This window comes from Cricetulus griseus, chromosome 8 (genome assembly GCF_003668045.3).
Source record: "Cricetulus griseus strain 17A/GY chromosome 8, alternate assembly CriGri-PICRH-1.0, whole genome shotgun sequence".
Classification (NCBI taxonomy): Eukaryota; Metazoa; Chordata; class Mammalia; order Rodentia; family Cricetidae; genus Cricetulus; species Cricetulus griseus.
The window spans coordinates 9550762-9563236 of NC_048601.1; the positions used below are offsets into that span (position 1 = coordinate 9550762).

Consider the following 12475-nt stretch of genomic DNA (forward strand, 5'->3'; position numbering starts at 1 on the left):
ATCCGACCTGACTGACCAGCCTCTACCTAGCCCGGACCACATCTGGTTCACGGATGGAAGCAGCTTTTTGCATCAAGGAGAACGAAAGGCGGGCGCGGCAGTCACCACAGAGAATCAGGTCGTCTGGGCCCAGGCACTCCCCCCTGGAACTTCCGCACAGAGGGCAGAACTCATAGCACTCACGCAGGCTCTAAAATTGGCAGAAGGTAAGAGGCTCACCGTGTATACAGACAGTCGTTATGCCTTCGCCACTGCCCATATACATGGAGAAATTTACAGACGGAGGGGGCTGCTTACCTCCGAAGGGAAAGACATTAAAAATAAGGAGGAAATCCTCGCTCTCTTAAGGGCTCTTCATCTGCCCGCTGCCTTAAGTATCATACATTGCCCTGGACACCAAAAAGGGGATTCTTTCGAAGCAAGGGGCAATCGAAGGGCAGACTTGGCTGCCCGAGAGGCGGCCCTGACCACAGACACCACTAACCTCCTGGCTCTAGAGCCCACCAACGACCATCCCTTCCCCTCATGGGACTATGAACAAAGAGACATCCAAACCCTAGAGAAATTGGGAGCCGCAAAGGAACCAAACGGGGATTGGACTTATGAAGGAAAGACTGTCATCCCCTACCGGGTAACCAAGTACCTAGTGACATTTTTACATAAGATGACACATCTGAGCTCCAAGAAGATGCGGGAGCTCCTCGAACGAGAAGAGGAATTCAATTTCCTTTTGGGGAAGAACGATATTCTAAAACAGGTAACTGAGCAATGTGATGCGTGCGCCCGAGTCAACGCATCCAGACTGAAGCTTCCTCCCGGGAACCGGGTCAGAGGCTACCGGCCCGGAACACATTGGGAGATAGATTTCACTGAGATTAAACCAGGAAAATATGGATACAAGTATCTATTAATTTTTGTAGACACCTTTTCAGGATGGGTTGAAGCCTTCCCTACTAAACATGAAACAGCCAAGATCGTTACTAAGAAATTGCTTGAAGAAATCTTTCCCCGTTATGGGATGCCTCAGGTACTGGGAACAGACAATGGGCCCGCCTTCGTCTCCCAGGTAAGTCAGTCAGTGGCCACCTTGTTGGGGATTGATTGGAAATTACATTGTGCTTATAGACCCCAAAGTTCAGGACAGGTAGAAAGGATGAATAGAACAATCAAGGAGACTTTAACAAAATTGTCGCTTGCAACTGGCACTAGAGACTGGGTCCTCCTACTCCCCCTAGCACTCTACCGCGCTCGTAATACCCCTGGACCACATGGGCTCACACCCTTTGAGATCCTGTATGGAGTACCTACTCCTATCATTAACTTTCTTGATCAAGATGTCTCAGATTTTGCTAACTCCCCTTCTCTCCAAGCTCATTTACAGGCCCTCCAACTAGTACAACGGGAGGTCTGGAAACCCCTTGCTCAAGCTTATAAAGACCAGAGGGACCATCCCACCATCCCCCATTCCTACCAGATCGGGGACACTGTTTGGGTCCGGCGTCACCAGGCCAAGAACCTTGAACCCCGCTGGAAGGGACCCTACATCGTTTTGCTTACCACTCCCACCGCACTCAAGGTAGACGGCATTGCAGCTTGGATACATGCTTCACATGTAAAGCCAGCCCGACCCACTGATTCAGCCACTGCATCAGAATGGACCGCACACCGCACTCAAAATCCTTTAAAGATAAGACTCTCTCGTACACCCTCCTGTTGATTGGTTGTCTGTTTACCCCCCATGTAGCAACTAACCCCCACAGGGTTTATAATATCACCTGGAAAATAGCCAATCTAGGGACCGGGGAAATAGCCAACCTCAGCACTTATATAGGGACTCTACATGATGGGTTCCCTCCTCTCTATGTCGACCTATGTGACTTAGTAGGGTCTGATTGGGATCCCTCTGACCAGGAACCATTCCCAGGGTACGGATGCCACCACCCTGGGGGAAGGATAGGAACAAGAAGCAAGGATTTTTATGTTTGCCCCGGCCATAAACCAACTCATGGCTGCGGGGGGCCGCAGGAAGGGTACTGTGCAAGATGGGGATGTGAAACCACAGGGGAGGCTTACTGGAAACCCTCTTCCTCTTGGGATTTCATCACTCTCAAACGGAGGGAGATCCCAGGGTACGCAGGGAAAGGACCATGGAGATGTGGGCAAAGAGCCTGCGGACCTTGTTATGATAGTGCCGGAGGGGGAGGTTTTCAAGGCGCCACCCCCGGAGGAAAATGCAACCCTCTCATCCTAAGGTTCACAGATGCTGGAAAAAGAACTACTTGGGATAGTCCTAAGGTCTGGGGACTCAGGCTGCACCGAGCAGGGAAAGATCCGGTGACTTTATTCTCCCTGTACAGACAAATTACTCCCCTAAGCCAACAATCAGTCGGGCCAAACATAGTAATAGCGGACCAGAGATCCCCAACCCATTTTCAAGTCCCTAAACCCCCTACCGTTCCTAAAGCTATCACTCCTACACCAGGTGCTGTCACCTTCTCCCCCACCCCAGATGCCCTAAACATCGAGATAACCAGAGACCCTCCAGGTACCAGAGATAGATTATTACAATTAATCCAAGGAGTTTACCAAGCCTTAAATTTTTCAGACCCCAACAAGACTCAGGAATGCTGGTTATGCCTAGTTTCCCGGCCCCCATATTATGAAGGCGTGGCAATACTGGGCAACTACTCCAACCAGACCTCAGCACCTACCAGTTGCGGAGCTGCTATGCAGCACAAGCTCACAATATCTGAGGTCTCAGGAAAGGGGCTATGCATAGGCAGGATTCCTTCCTCACATCAAGAATTATGTAACCAAGTAGAGCCATTATCTCAGGACAGCCGATACCTTGTTGCCCCTTATGGAACTTATTGGGCTTGCAGTACTGGGTTGACTCCCTGTGTCTCTACCACTGTTCTCAACACCACCATTGACTTTTGTATATTGATAGAACTTTGGCCCAAAGTCACATACCACCAACCTGAATATGTTTACAGCGTACTAGAGAAATCAACCCGATATAAGAGGGAGCCAATATCCTTTACCGTGGCCCTATTATTAGGAGGAATAACAGTGGGGGGTATAGCAGCCGGCATAGGGACCGGAACCGTTGCCCTACAGGGAATTAATCATTTTAAGCTTCTACAACAAGCCATGCACACGGATATCCAGGTCCTAGAAGAGTCAGTCAGTGCACTCGAGAAATCCTTAACATCACTCTCTGAGGTGGTCCTGCAAAACAGACGGGGATTAGATTTATTATTTTTACAGGAAGGGGGGCTATGTGCTGCCCTCAAGGAAGAATGCTGCTTTTATGCAGATCATACAGGAATAGTTAGGGATAGCATGGCCAAACTTAGGGAGAGGCTAAAACAGAGGCAACAGCTATTTGAGTCTCAACAAGGATGGTTCGAGGGATGGTTCGCTAAATCCCCCTGGTTGACTACCCTTATATCCACGCTCATGGGACCTCTGGTTATTCTATTTTTGATCCTCATATTTGGTCCCTGCATTCTGAACAAACTGACTCAATTCATCAGAGAACGACTATCTGTTGTACAGGCCTTAGTCTTAACTCAACAATATCATCAGCTAAAGCAAATAGATCCAGAGTATCTAGAGACCTCTGAATGAAAGATTCCATTCAGTTACAAGAGAAATGGGGGAATGAAAGACCCCTGTCCCTTAGCCCTTTCTTTCTCAAGTTTGTCTCCTCTTCCTCCTGTCGGCGGCTTCCCCGATCCCCACCCCCGGTGGCCTTTCCCCGCCCGGCCCGAGAACAAGCACCGGGTGGGGCCGGCCCGAGAATGAGCACCAGGTGGGCCAGCCCGAGAACGAGCACCGGGTGGGCTGGCACGAGGGCGAGCACCAGGTGGGTCAGCACGAGAACAAACACCGAGTGAGCCGGCCTGGAGCTCTGCCCCTGAGCCCCCGCCCCGCCCGAAGAGAAACACTCCGTCCCAAGGTCTCCGCCCCCAAGGTCAGCCATCAGGAAAGGGGGGGGAATTGAGTCTGCTGTACCAGACACCAGACCTTGAGAATATGCTGATCTGGAATGGCTCTGTGTCTCATTTGAACCATCCAATGGAAATGATTCTGTATTTCGCCTCATTTGAAAGACTCTGTGTTTCACCTCATTTGAATAACTCTGTACTTTGCCTCATTTGAATAACCCTGTATAGCGCCTCATATACATTGACCAATGGGAATAGCTCTGTATAATGCCTCATTAGAATTATCCAATAGAATCCTTGCTCCTAGCTTGCGCCTTTTTCCTATATAAGGACCCCTTTTCCCTTGGCTCGGGGCGCTTAGCCACACAAAAGCTAAGTCGCCCCGGGTACCCGAGTCTCCAATAAAGCCTCTTGTTTTTTGCATCCAGTTCGTGGCCTCGCTGATTCCTGGGTGTGAGGGTCTCCCTCTACGAAAGTATCCCTTCGGGGTCTTTCACAATATAAGGCGGATACAGACAGTTTTCTTCTACTAATTACATATGCACAAAGGCTAGAGACTTCCATTCTGTTACCAAGTGAGAAAACACTTGGATGGGATTTTGTCATCTCCTTTTCCCTTTGTCACTGTCTCCTACAAAGAGAGTGGTTGTGAGTTATTCTAGAAGCCCTGGGAAACGGAGCTGACAATGTGAGCTGCTACCCTCATCATGAAAGCATTGGTAGGATGAGCTTCACTCTGATGAGGGAGCAACTTAATTCTGAAATGGAAGTTACAGGAAACGCATTACGATCATACACAGAAAAGATAAGCAACAGTCTTCCCATCTTCATCAATGAAATCAGCAGACCCTGCCTTCCTCTGCATCACGCACATATGGCTTTCATTCAGTTGTAGATGCAGTGAGAAAGGAAAAACAGCATTTATTGAAGCCTAAAGGCATTCATTCATTCATTCATTCATTCATTCATTCATTCATTCATTCATTTTTATTTAGCTTTGTTTGTGTATCTGTAAGTACATGTGTGTATTCAGCTGCACGTGTAGGTCAGGGGTCTGCATGAGATGATACTCCTCCATAGATATCTGCCTTGCTTTTGAGACAGGATCTCTCACTGGCCTTGAGCTCACCAAGTAGGTGACATTGGCTGGCTAAAGAGCCCCAGGGCTGGGCGTTGGTGGCACATGCCTTTAATCCCAGCACTTGGGAGGCAGAGGCAGGCAAATTTCTGTGAGTTTGAGGCCAGCCTGGTCTCCAGAGCAAGTGTCGGGATAGGCTCCAAAGCTACACAGGGAAACCCTGTCTTGAAAAACCAAAATAAAATAAAATAAAATAAAATAAAATAAAAAAGAGCCCCAGGGATCTGCCTGTCTGTGCCTTCCCAGAATCAGTGTGCATCATCACTTCGGGCTTTGTATGGAAGTTCAAGGGATCAAACCCAGGTCCACATCCACCTGAGCGAGGACCTAATAGTTTTATTTTGTTTTGTTTTTCTATTTTAATCTTTTGGGGCCCACCAACCAGCCCCCAAATAAATGCACAGAGGCTTGTTGCTTCTATGAATGCACAGCCTTACCTTGGCTTATTTCTAGCCAGCTTTTCTTAACTTAAGTTGTCACTTCTGCCTTTGCCTCTGGGCTTTTATCTTTCTCTATTCTATATAACTTTCTTTTCTTCTTACTCCATGGCTTGCTATGTGGCTGGGGGTGTGTGTGGTCCCTGGTATTCTCTCTCTTTCTCCCATTTTTGCTCCTTCATCTCTTCTACCAAATTCCTCCTCCTATTTATTCTTCCTGCCTGCCAGCCCTCTCATACCCCTCATCTGCCTAGCTATTGGCTGTTCAGAATTATTATTACACTAATCACGTGTTTTAGGCAGGCAAAGTAACACAGCTTTACAGAGTTAAACAAATGCAACACATCTTTTCATCACTAGATGTTTCACGGCATAAATGGATGCAACACATCTCAAATTAATAGTCCACAAGAAGTTACAGGCTGAGTTGTCTTCCTAGCCCCAACCCACAACATTTACAAGCATTCCTTTGTGACGGTTAGTGTTAGCTGCCAACTTAACAGAATGTGGGCTCTCCTGGGAGACTGTCTGGGAAAGCTTGTGGGGAATTATCTTCATTGTAATCATGTGGGGGGGGGGCTACTCACCTATTGTGGCTCTCTTTCTGGGATCGATCCTCTGTGGCTGTACACACTGAGACAGGTTGCTGGACAGCAGCAAGCCCTCATGGTTCTCTTCCTGATTGTGGACATAAGTGACTAGCTCTCTTAGGCTCATGCCAACATGATTCAGCATCATGGTGATTGTACCTGGAGCTGTGACCAAACATACATCCCCCTTTAACTACTTTTATCTGGACAGTTTTATTACAGCAACAAAAAAGAACTAATACTTTTATAAAATTAAAAAGCGATCAAATGATCTCAGTTACTACCTTTTTCTACCATTATTCCATCCATTTTCATAAATAAAATTAGAAATATCTAACTTGCTTTGCCTGAAACAAATCCAGAAACAAAACCAGAGTGGCTTAACAGCCAGTAGGAATATTTTACCCCAGTGCTTTTAAAATCAACGGTCTCTAAATCCCTAATTCTATCAATTAAAATGAGAGCAATGACTAAAATATAACTTCAATGTGCTACTTATTTTAGATCTGGTGACACACGGGTAGCATTGAAATGATATGATATATAGGTCAATGACTATAGTACACATTTTGTAACCCTATTGATATACATATATACCTGTCAGTTTCTCTCCCTAAATTACTTATATCACTTTTGGAACTAGGAAATTCAAATTAAATGGTAAGAGGAATTATTACCAGAACCTCTCAAGAGGATGCTATATGCTATTTATGGTAGTAGATTAATTAGTGATATCATATTTAATTGCCTAAATGCATATAGGTACATGGTCCTATTTATATTTCACAGCTGAGGAGTCAGGGACAACAAAGATGGCAGATACATGTTTCAAGGTAGCGTAAGTGCCATACACTTGTAATTGTACCACTCAGTGGTCTTGAGAGTTCAGTTTGGAATAAATGGCAAGGTTCCGTTTCAAGGGATATGAGTTCATATTCATGTACCAATTGCCTATCTCCACATTACAAAGTGTCAGCCGCTATACTGCCTTGACTTTGAGAAATAATCTATTTCTCATGAAAACATTTGTCTAATAAGCTTGACTATAAAACATGACTGTTATATTTCTTTGCTTCAAAATGACTGCATTTCATTGATATTTCAAATTTTTACAATTTGAGAGTTTTATAGATTATTCTATTATAATACAAACTATACTGTCAACGCTTACACGTTATGAACACACATCTTTCCCTAATTTATCTTTAGCATCATGCAACTAATGAACATCTGTTGCTGGTCATGAAAAATCACCTGAGAATTTAGAAAGGTCTTTTGAAGTGTTCAGATCTGCCTTTTTTTTTTTTTCCATGGTGGGCATGATAGTAAATACAGGTGTTGCACAGAGGAAAGAGAGTTCATTCTATATGTGGCTTTATGTTTGCTCTATGACATTAAACTTAGAGGCTGTATTTGAGGAAACAAACACACGGGGCTCAGTTTCCTCACACACACACCAAGACCATCATACATTCCAACCATTTCTGCTCCCTACATCCCTACCAGCAAATTACTGACATAATCCCTATTAAATGTAAAAACCTATCAAGTGAGGCACTTACATTTTTCCATGGAGTTCACTTAGCTGTATATTTTCTTTAAAAATGCTTTTAAGAATTGGAGTTAAGCACACCCCAGGATGGCAGATAAATGATAAGGAATCTAACAGGCAAAGACGTGCTATCAAGAAGCAAATGCACTGTGCAGCAGGAGCTAGGCAGGACATGATGGGCTCTATCCACGAACAGTCTCCCTAGGGCCATACACTTTCCTGGATTTTCAGATTGAGTTTGGAAATGAAGACAGCATTTGGCAATGTAGGAAGACTCATCAACCTAAAAGGCGAAAGAAGACGCAGGTAGAAGCAATGTTTAGCAATGCTAAACCCAAGAGTGGCTGTGTCCTTGTTTCCTGCCAGGCATTGCTTTAAAGCAATTCTGTGGCCACCCTGTGAAATCAGGGCTGTCGTTCTTTCATTTGTCCTGTCAAAGGAACAGAACACATAGGCTTTCCTGGGAATAGACATGCACGAACCAGGGCATGGGGATTGTACAACAATTAAGCAATGTGTATTAAAATTATGCATAAAGAGGTTAAAATGAAATACTGCTACTGATCTTGAAAAGGCAGTCAGCATTTAAGAGCTGTTTCTAACCCAGAGTGAACGCAAAGGAGTGAAATGTGAAACACCTGTGTGCTAACAACTTCCCTTTCCCAGGATTACCGGTTCTTGTGAAAGAGAAGTCTCGTGGACTTTATTAGACCAGATTGTACAGTGTTTGCTTTTTAAAAATTCTGATAAGTGATTGTCAGAAAATTTGATGTGGGCATGATGCTATCATACCTATAATCACCCACGGTAACTGCAAGAGAAGAGCCCTGGGAAGTTAAAACGTTGTCTCCTGAGAATTCATAATGACTTGAAAGAAGCCGGGCATTGCGGGACTGAGGGACAGAGGCTCTGAGAGGTGAAACTGGGCATGCGTGACATAGGATTGCCTTCAACCAAGGGGAGAGGGAGTGTAAGAGTGATTAGAAGTATGCTCGCATGGATGAACGAAGAAAGTGTAATTCATTAAAAGTGATTTGGAAAGTTGGGCAGTGAAGCAAAACTGACCCCGAGAGAATCACAGAACACAGTCGCAAGTAGTTTAAACGTGATCATGGTTCTCTATGATGAAAAAAACTGACCCGCAATGCTGTTTTCATTATTCTCAATACGGCGACTTAAGTGCCTAAGGTGAGTGTATCAGCAGAAATGTTAAGAATTTGGTAATATGAGCCTGGATTTAGAACACTTCCAAATCTCGAAGCAGCCCAAAGGCAAAGTGGAATTCTGCCAGCTAGGTTCACAGTCCCGAAAGCCTCGTTACCTCAATACCGTAAAAAATGGAGGTGGGATGAATGAACTAGCAGCCTTTACTTTCCTCCAGACATGTCACATTTCATAGCCTTCAGGGTTCTACTCAGGGAATATTTCACCAGATTGATCCTTAAACATTAATTATTACTTATCAAATGTTCACGATGCAACACAATTTATTATAGAATGTGCTAGACACGGACAATGTAACTCCTTTCCACTAATGATACCACTTAGTAAGATATCAATTAAAACAATACTGTCAATTTTTGTGATGTTTCAAAATGATACTTGATTAGGTCTTAGAATATTTATAGGTACTTCCACAACGTGTGTACATGCACCTGTGTCTGCAAACACACACTCATACACCTAGCAAACATGTACATAGATGGCCCATACATAAAACACCAGCTCATAAACATATATACACATATATGCACACACCCATGCACACATCCACACACATATATTCATATACACAGATGAGTACATACTTATATGTGCATACACACACACACACACACACACACACACACACACACACACACACACGACTCCTCAAGGAGGTAAAAATATCAGGAAAGTTATCACCAAGAAAGGATGTAAACCCAATTCAGTTTAAAAAAAAAAAACTGTTTATTGTAAAGCCAGTGCATGTAAAGCTTTTACCTCGTGCTCTGTCTAAACGAAGACAAATACAGGGCTTTCTCCTTTATTTTCACTGTTAATATTTTTGATGATATTTGCAAGGCAGTTCTTTATGTAGAGCCTTATTTGATTTTTACATATAACCTACAGAATAAGTAGACATATCCTATTATTCATAGATAACGCAAGTGTGTCTTTAGATGTGGTATCACTGTATATTTGGACACTGATATGTATATCTTGAGATATTTCTCTGCATTTTCTTCCTTCCATTATCTTGATTCTCAATTCAATGCCTTTGATCCATTTTGAGCTGGGTTACCCAGGGAGCAGAATTAATCCAGAGTATATAAGGTATTTAAAAACATTAAAACATAAATATACTAGTCAATAAATAGGCAGATAAACCAAGGAGACTTGTTACAGATGAGTAGAACAAATTGAAGACAAATACAAGAATGTTCCACATACTAAGTCAACATGAAAATGCAAACCAAAAGAGTATGGAGATTCCAACTCTTTTCAATTAGAATCATTATCATCATCATCATCAAAAAAAAAAAAAAAAAAACCAAAGCAGCAAATACCAATGATAATGGGTCATAAAAGGTGTCCTACAATAAGAATGTAAACTATGCCATCCATCCTGCAAATCTATATAAAGGTTCCTATGAAACTAAAAATAGAACTACTAAATGATATAGTTGCAGCACTCCTGACTCCTGAGTACATACCCAAACTGGCATACAAAGGTTTTTCTGGTCTGGGTGCCCATGAATGTGTGAATGGGTGTAGACAGTGTGTTGTTTACCAGGACTTGTCAGTTCCTTTAGTCATCGTGTGGACAAGGACTGGGTTTCACTATGACATTTCCATTCATGTAAACAATGTACATTGAGCAGTTCAGCCTTCCATGAACCTCCCTTACTTTTTCGTCACAATGTCTCCCCATATCCCTGACAATGTTACTTTAACTTTCATTTCCTTTTAATTTTTTCCTAGTTTCTTCATTATAAAAAAAAGCATGTAAGGTGTATTCTTGCTAAGTGTGTCTTATTTCATTTAGCATGATGACCTTCAGTTCAATGTGCCTTCCCCTAAATAATAGATTCATTCTTTAGTGTCATATACCACTCTATTTTATAAGAAAAAAATTCTACAATCTTTTAGGAAGAGTAATGGAAGGATCTCCTCCCCTCTCTCCCTCCTCCCAGTCACTGATTCTAAATTAAGCTGGCAACTATATATGATCCTCTCTTACACAACTCTATGCCCTTGGTTCATCAACTTTAAGCACACAGGTGATGTCCAAGAGGTAATTTGTGAGTGCCATTGCACTGATCATAGGTTTGGCAGCTTGGTCTCAGTTCCTGTTGTATTACATATATAAAAGCAGAATGGTTTCTAGCTCATACAGCAGTTTTATTTTTGACATGTCAGTCAACAAGTTTTTCAAACTCCTTTCCACAATGACCACATCAAGGTATGTTTTCACTAACAGCAAGCTGCTCCTTGTATACGGCTCCTATCTATTCAGTTTTGGATGATTGTTGACCTAAAAGGTGTCAGGTGATGGGTGTGCTTAAAATCCCAATTTTCCTAATAGTGATATTTCACATGTCTACAGGGTATTCCTATGAAGTGTTAAAAAATTCAGCCCCCCTTGCCTATTTATATTTTTGCAATGCAGTTGAATTTCTCTGTATTTGTGTGTAGTAGCTATAATTCAGAATGCTATCTCTGTTGAGCACTCATTGTATAACTGTTTTCTTCTGTTCCATATCTTGACTATTGTGGATGACTTTGCACTGAACCTAAGACATATAGTAAGATCTCAGTTTCAACTGTATTAGATAGTTCATCAGATTTTCTCTTTGTGGTGCATAATCCTTTACATTTGACAGAGTTCCACTTACATTTGCTTTGTTTGTATTTTGGATGGTCTATGAACACTGTTGCAATAACCAACATCAAAAGGTTTTCCCATAAGTTTTCTTCTAGAATTTCTTTTTATTCCTAGGTTTTAAGAAAGTTTGAGTTGAGTTTTGTTCATAGTGAAATAGAAGAGCCCATTTAAGCCTTTGTATGTGGTCATTCTGTTTACAGCCACTGTTTACTGATGATGCTATGTCCTGTTGTCTATTCTTGATATTCAGGTATATTAATTTACCATGTATGTGTGTGCCTATCCCTCTGTTCACCACCTGGTCCCATTAATTTATATATATGTTTTGTACAAGTTGTATGTTATTTTTAAGGTGTTGCTGTGTAGCATAATTTTAAATTAAAAACAGTGGAAGTCCAGCCTTGTTTTCTTGTGATTAATCTTTTCAACAATTTTATGTTTGTATTCAAATTTAGATTTTAAATTTTCTTTTAAAATGCATTTGGAATGTTGTTAGGAATAACTGAATGTGGAAATTTCTAGTAGAATATTTTTAAAATATTGATCCTTTCACCTACAAACATGGAATATTATTATTTATTTATTTATTTGTGTCTTCGTTTCCTTCTGTTAGTGTCTTATACTGCCATTATGCTGATTTAATGTATAAATCAGCTTTCCAATTTATTTATGCCCAAGTATTTTATATTATTTCCATGTATCTCATTTAACAGTTTCCGTCACTACACTGGGTGGGGTGAGGACAATGCAATTCTCTGGACAGCAATGAGCATGCTAGGCACTTTCTCATTATGCTGTCTCTTTGACCTATGAGATGAAATGTGGACAATGAGTTCTTCATTGGCAGTAAAATGGTGATACCATGGATAAGGTGAAATTCTTTTTCTTGCCTCTTCAGTGTGCCATTTGCAGATTCTTTGCTAAATTGTGTTGAGGT

The 12475-nt window shown here is 42.2% G+C and overlaps 1 protein-coding gene across 1 annotated transcript; it reads left to right on the forward strand.

Annotated features, from left to right (window-relative positions):
* Positions 1 to 1033: 1033 nt before the first annotated feature.
* On the forward strand, positions 1034 to 3648 carry LOC113837122 (MLV-related proviral Env polyprotein-like). The gene has a single exon (XM_027429940.2). It carries the CDS (start codon positions 1654 to 1656, stop codon positions 3631 to 3633), a length of 1980 nt encoding a protein of 659 aa, XP_027285741.1. The 5' UTR covers positions 1034 to 1653; the 3' UTR covers positions 3634 to 3648.
* The last annotated feature ends 8827 nt before the right edge of the window (positions 3649 to 12475 follow it).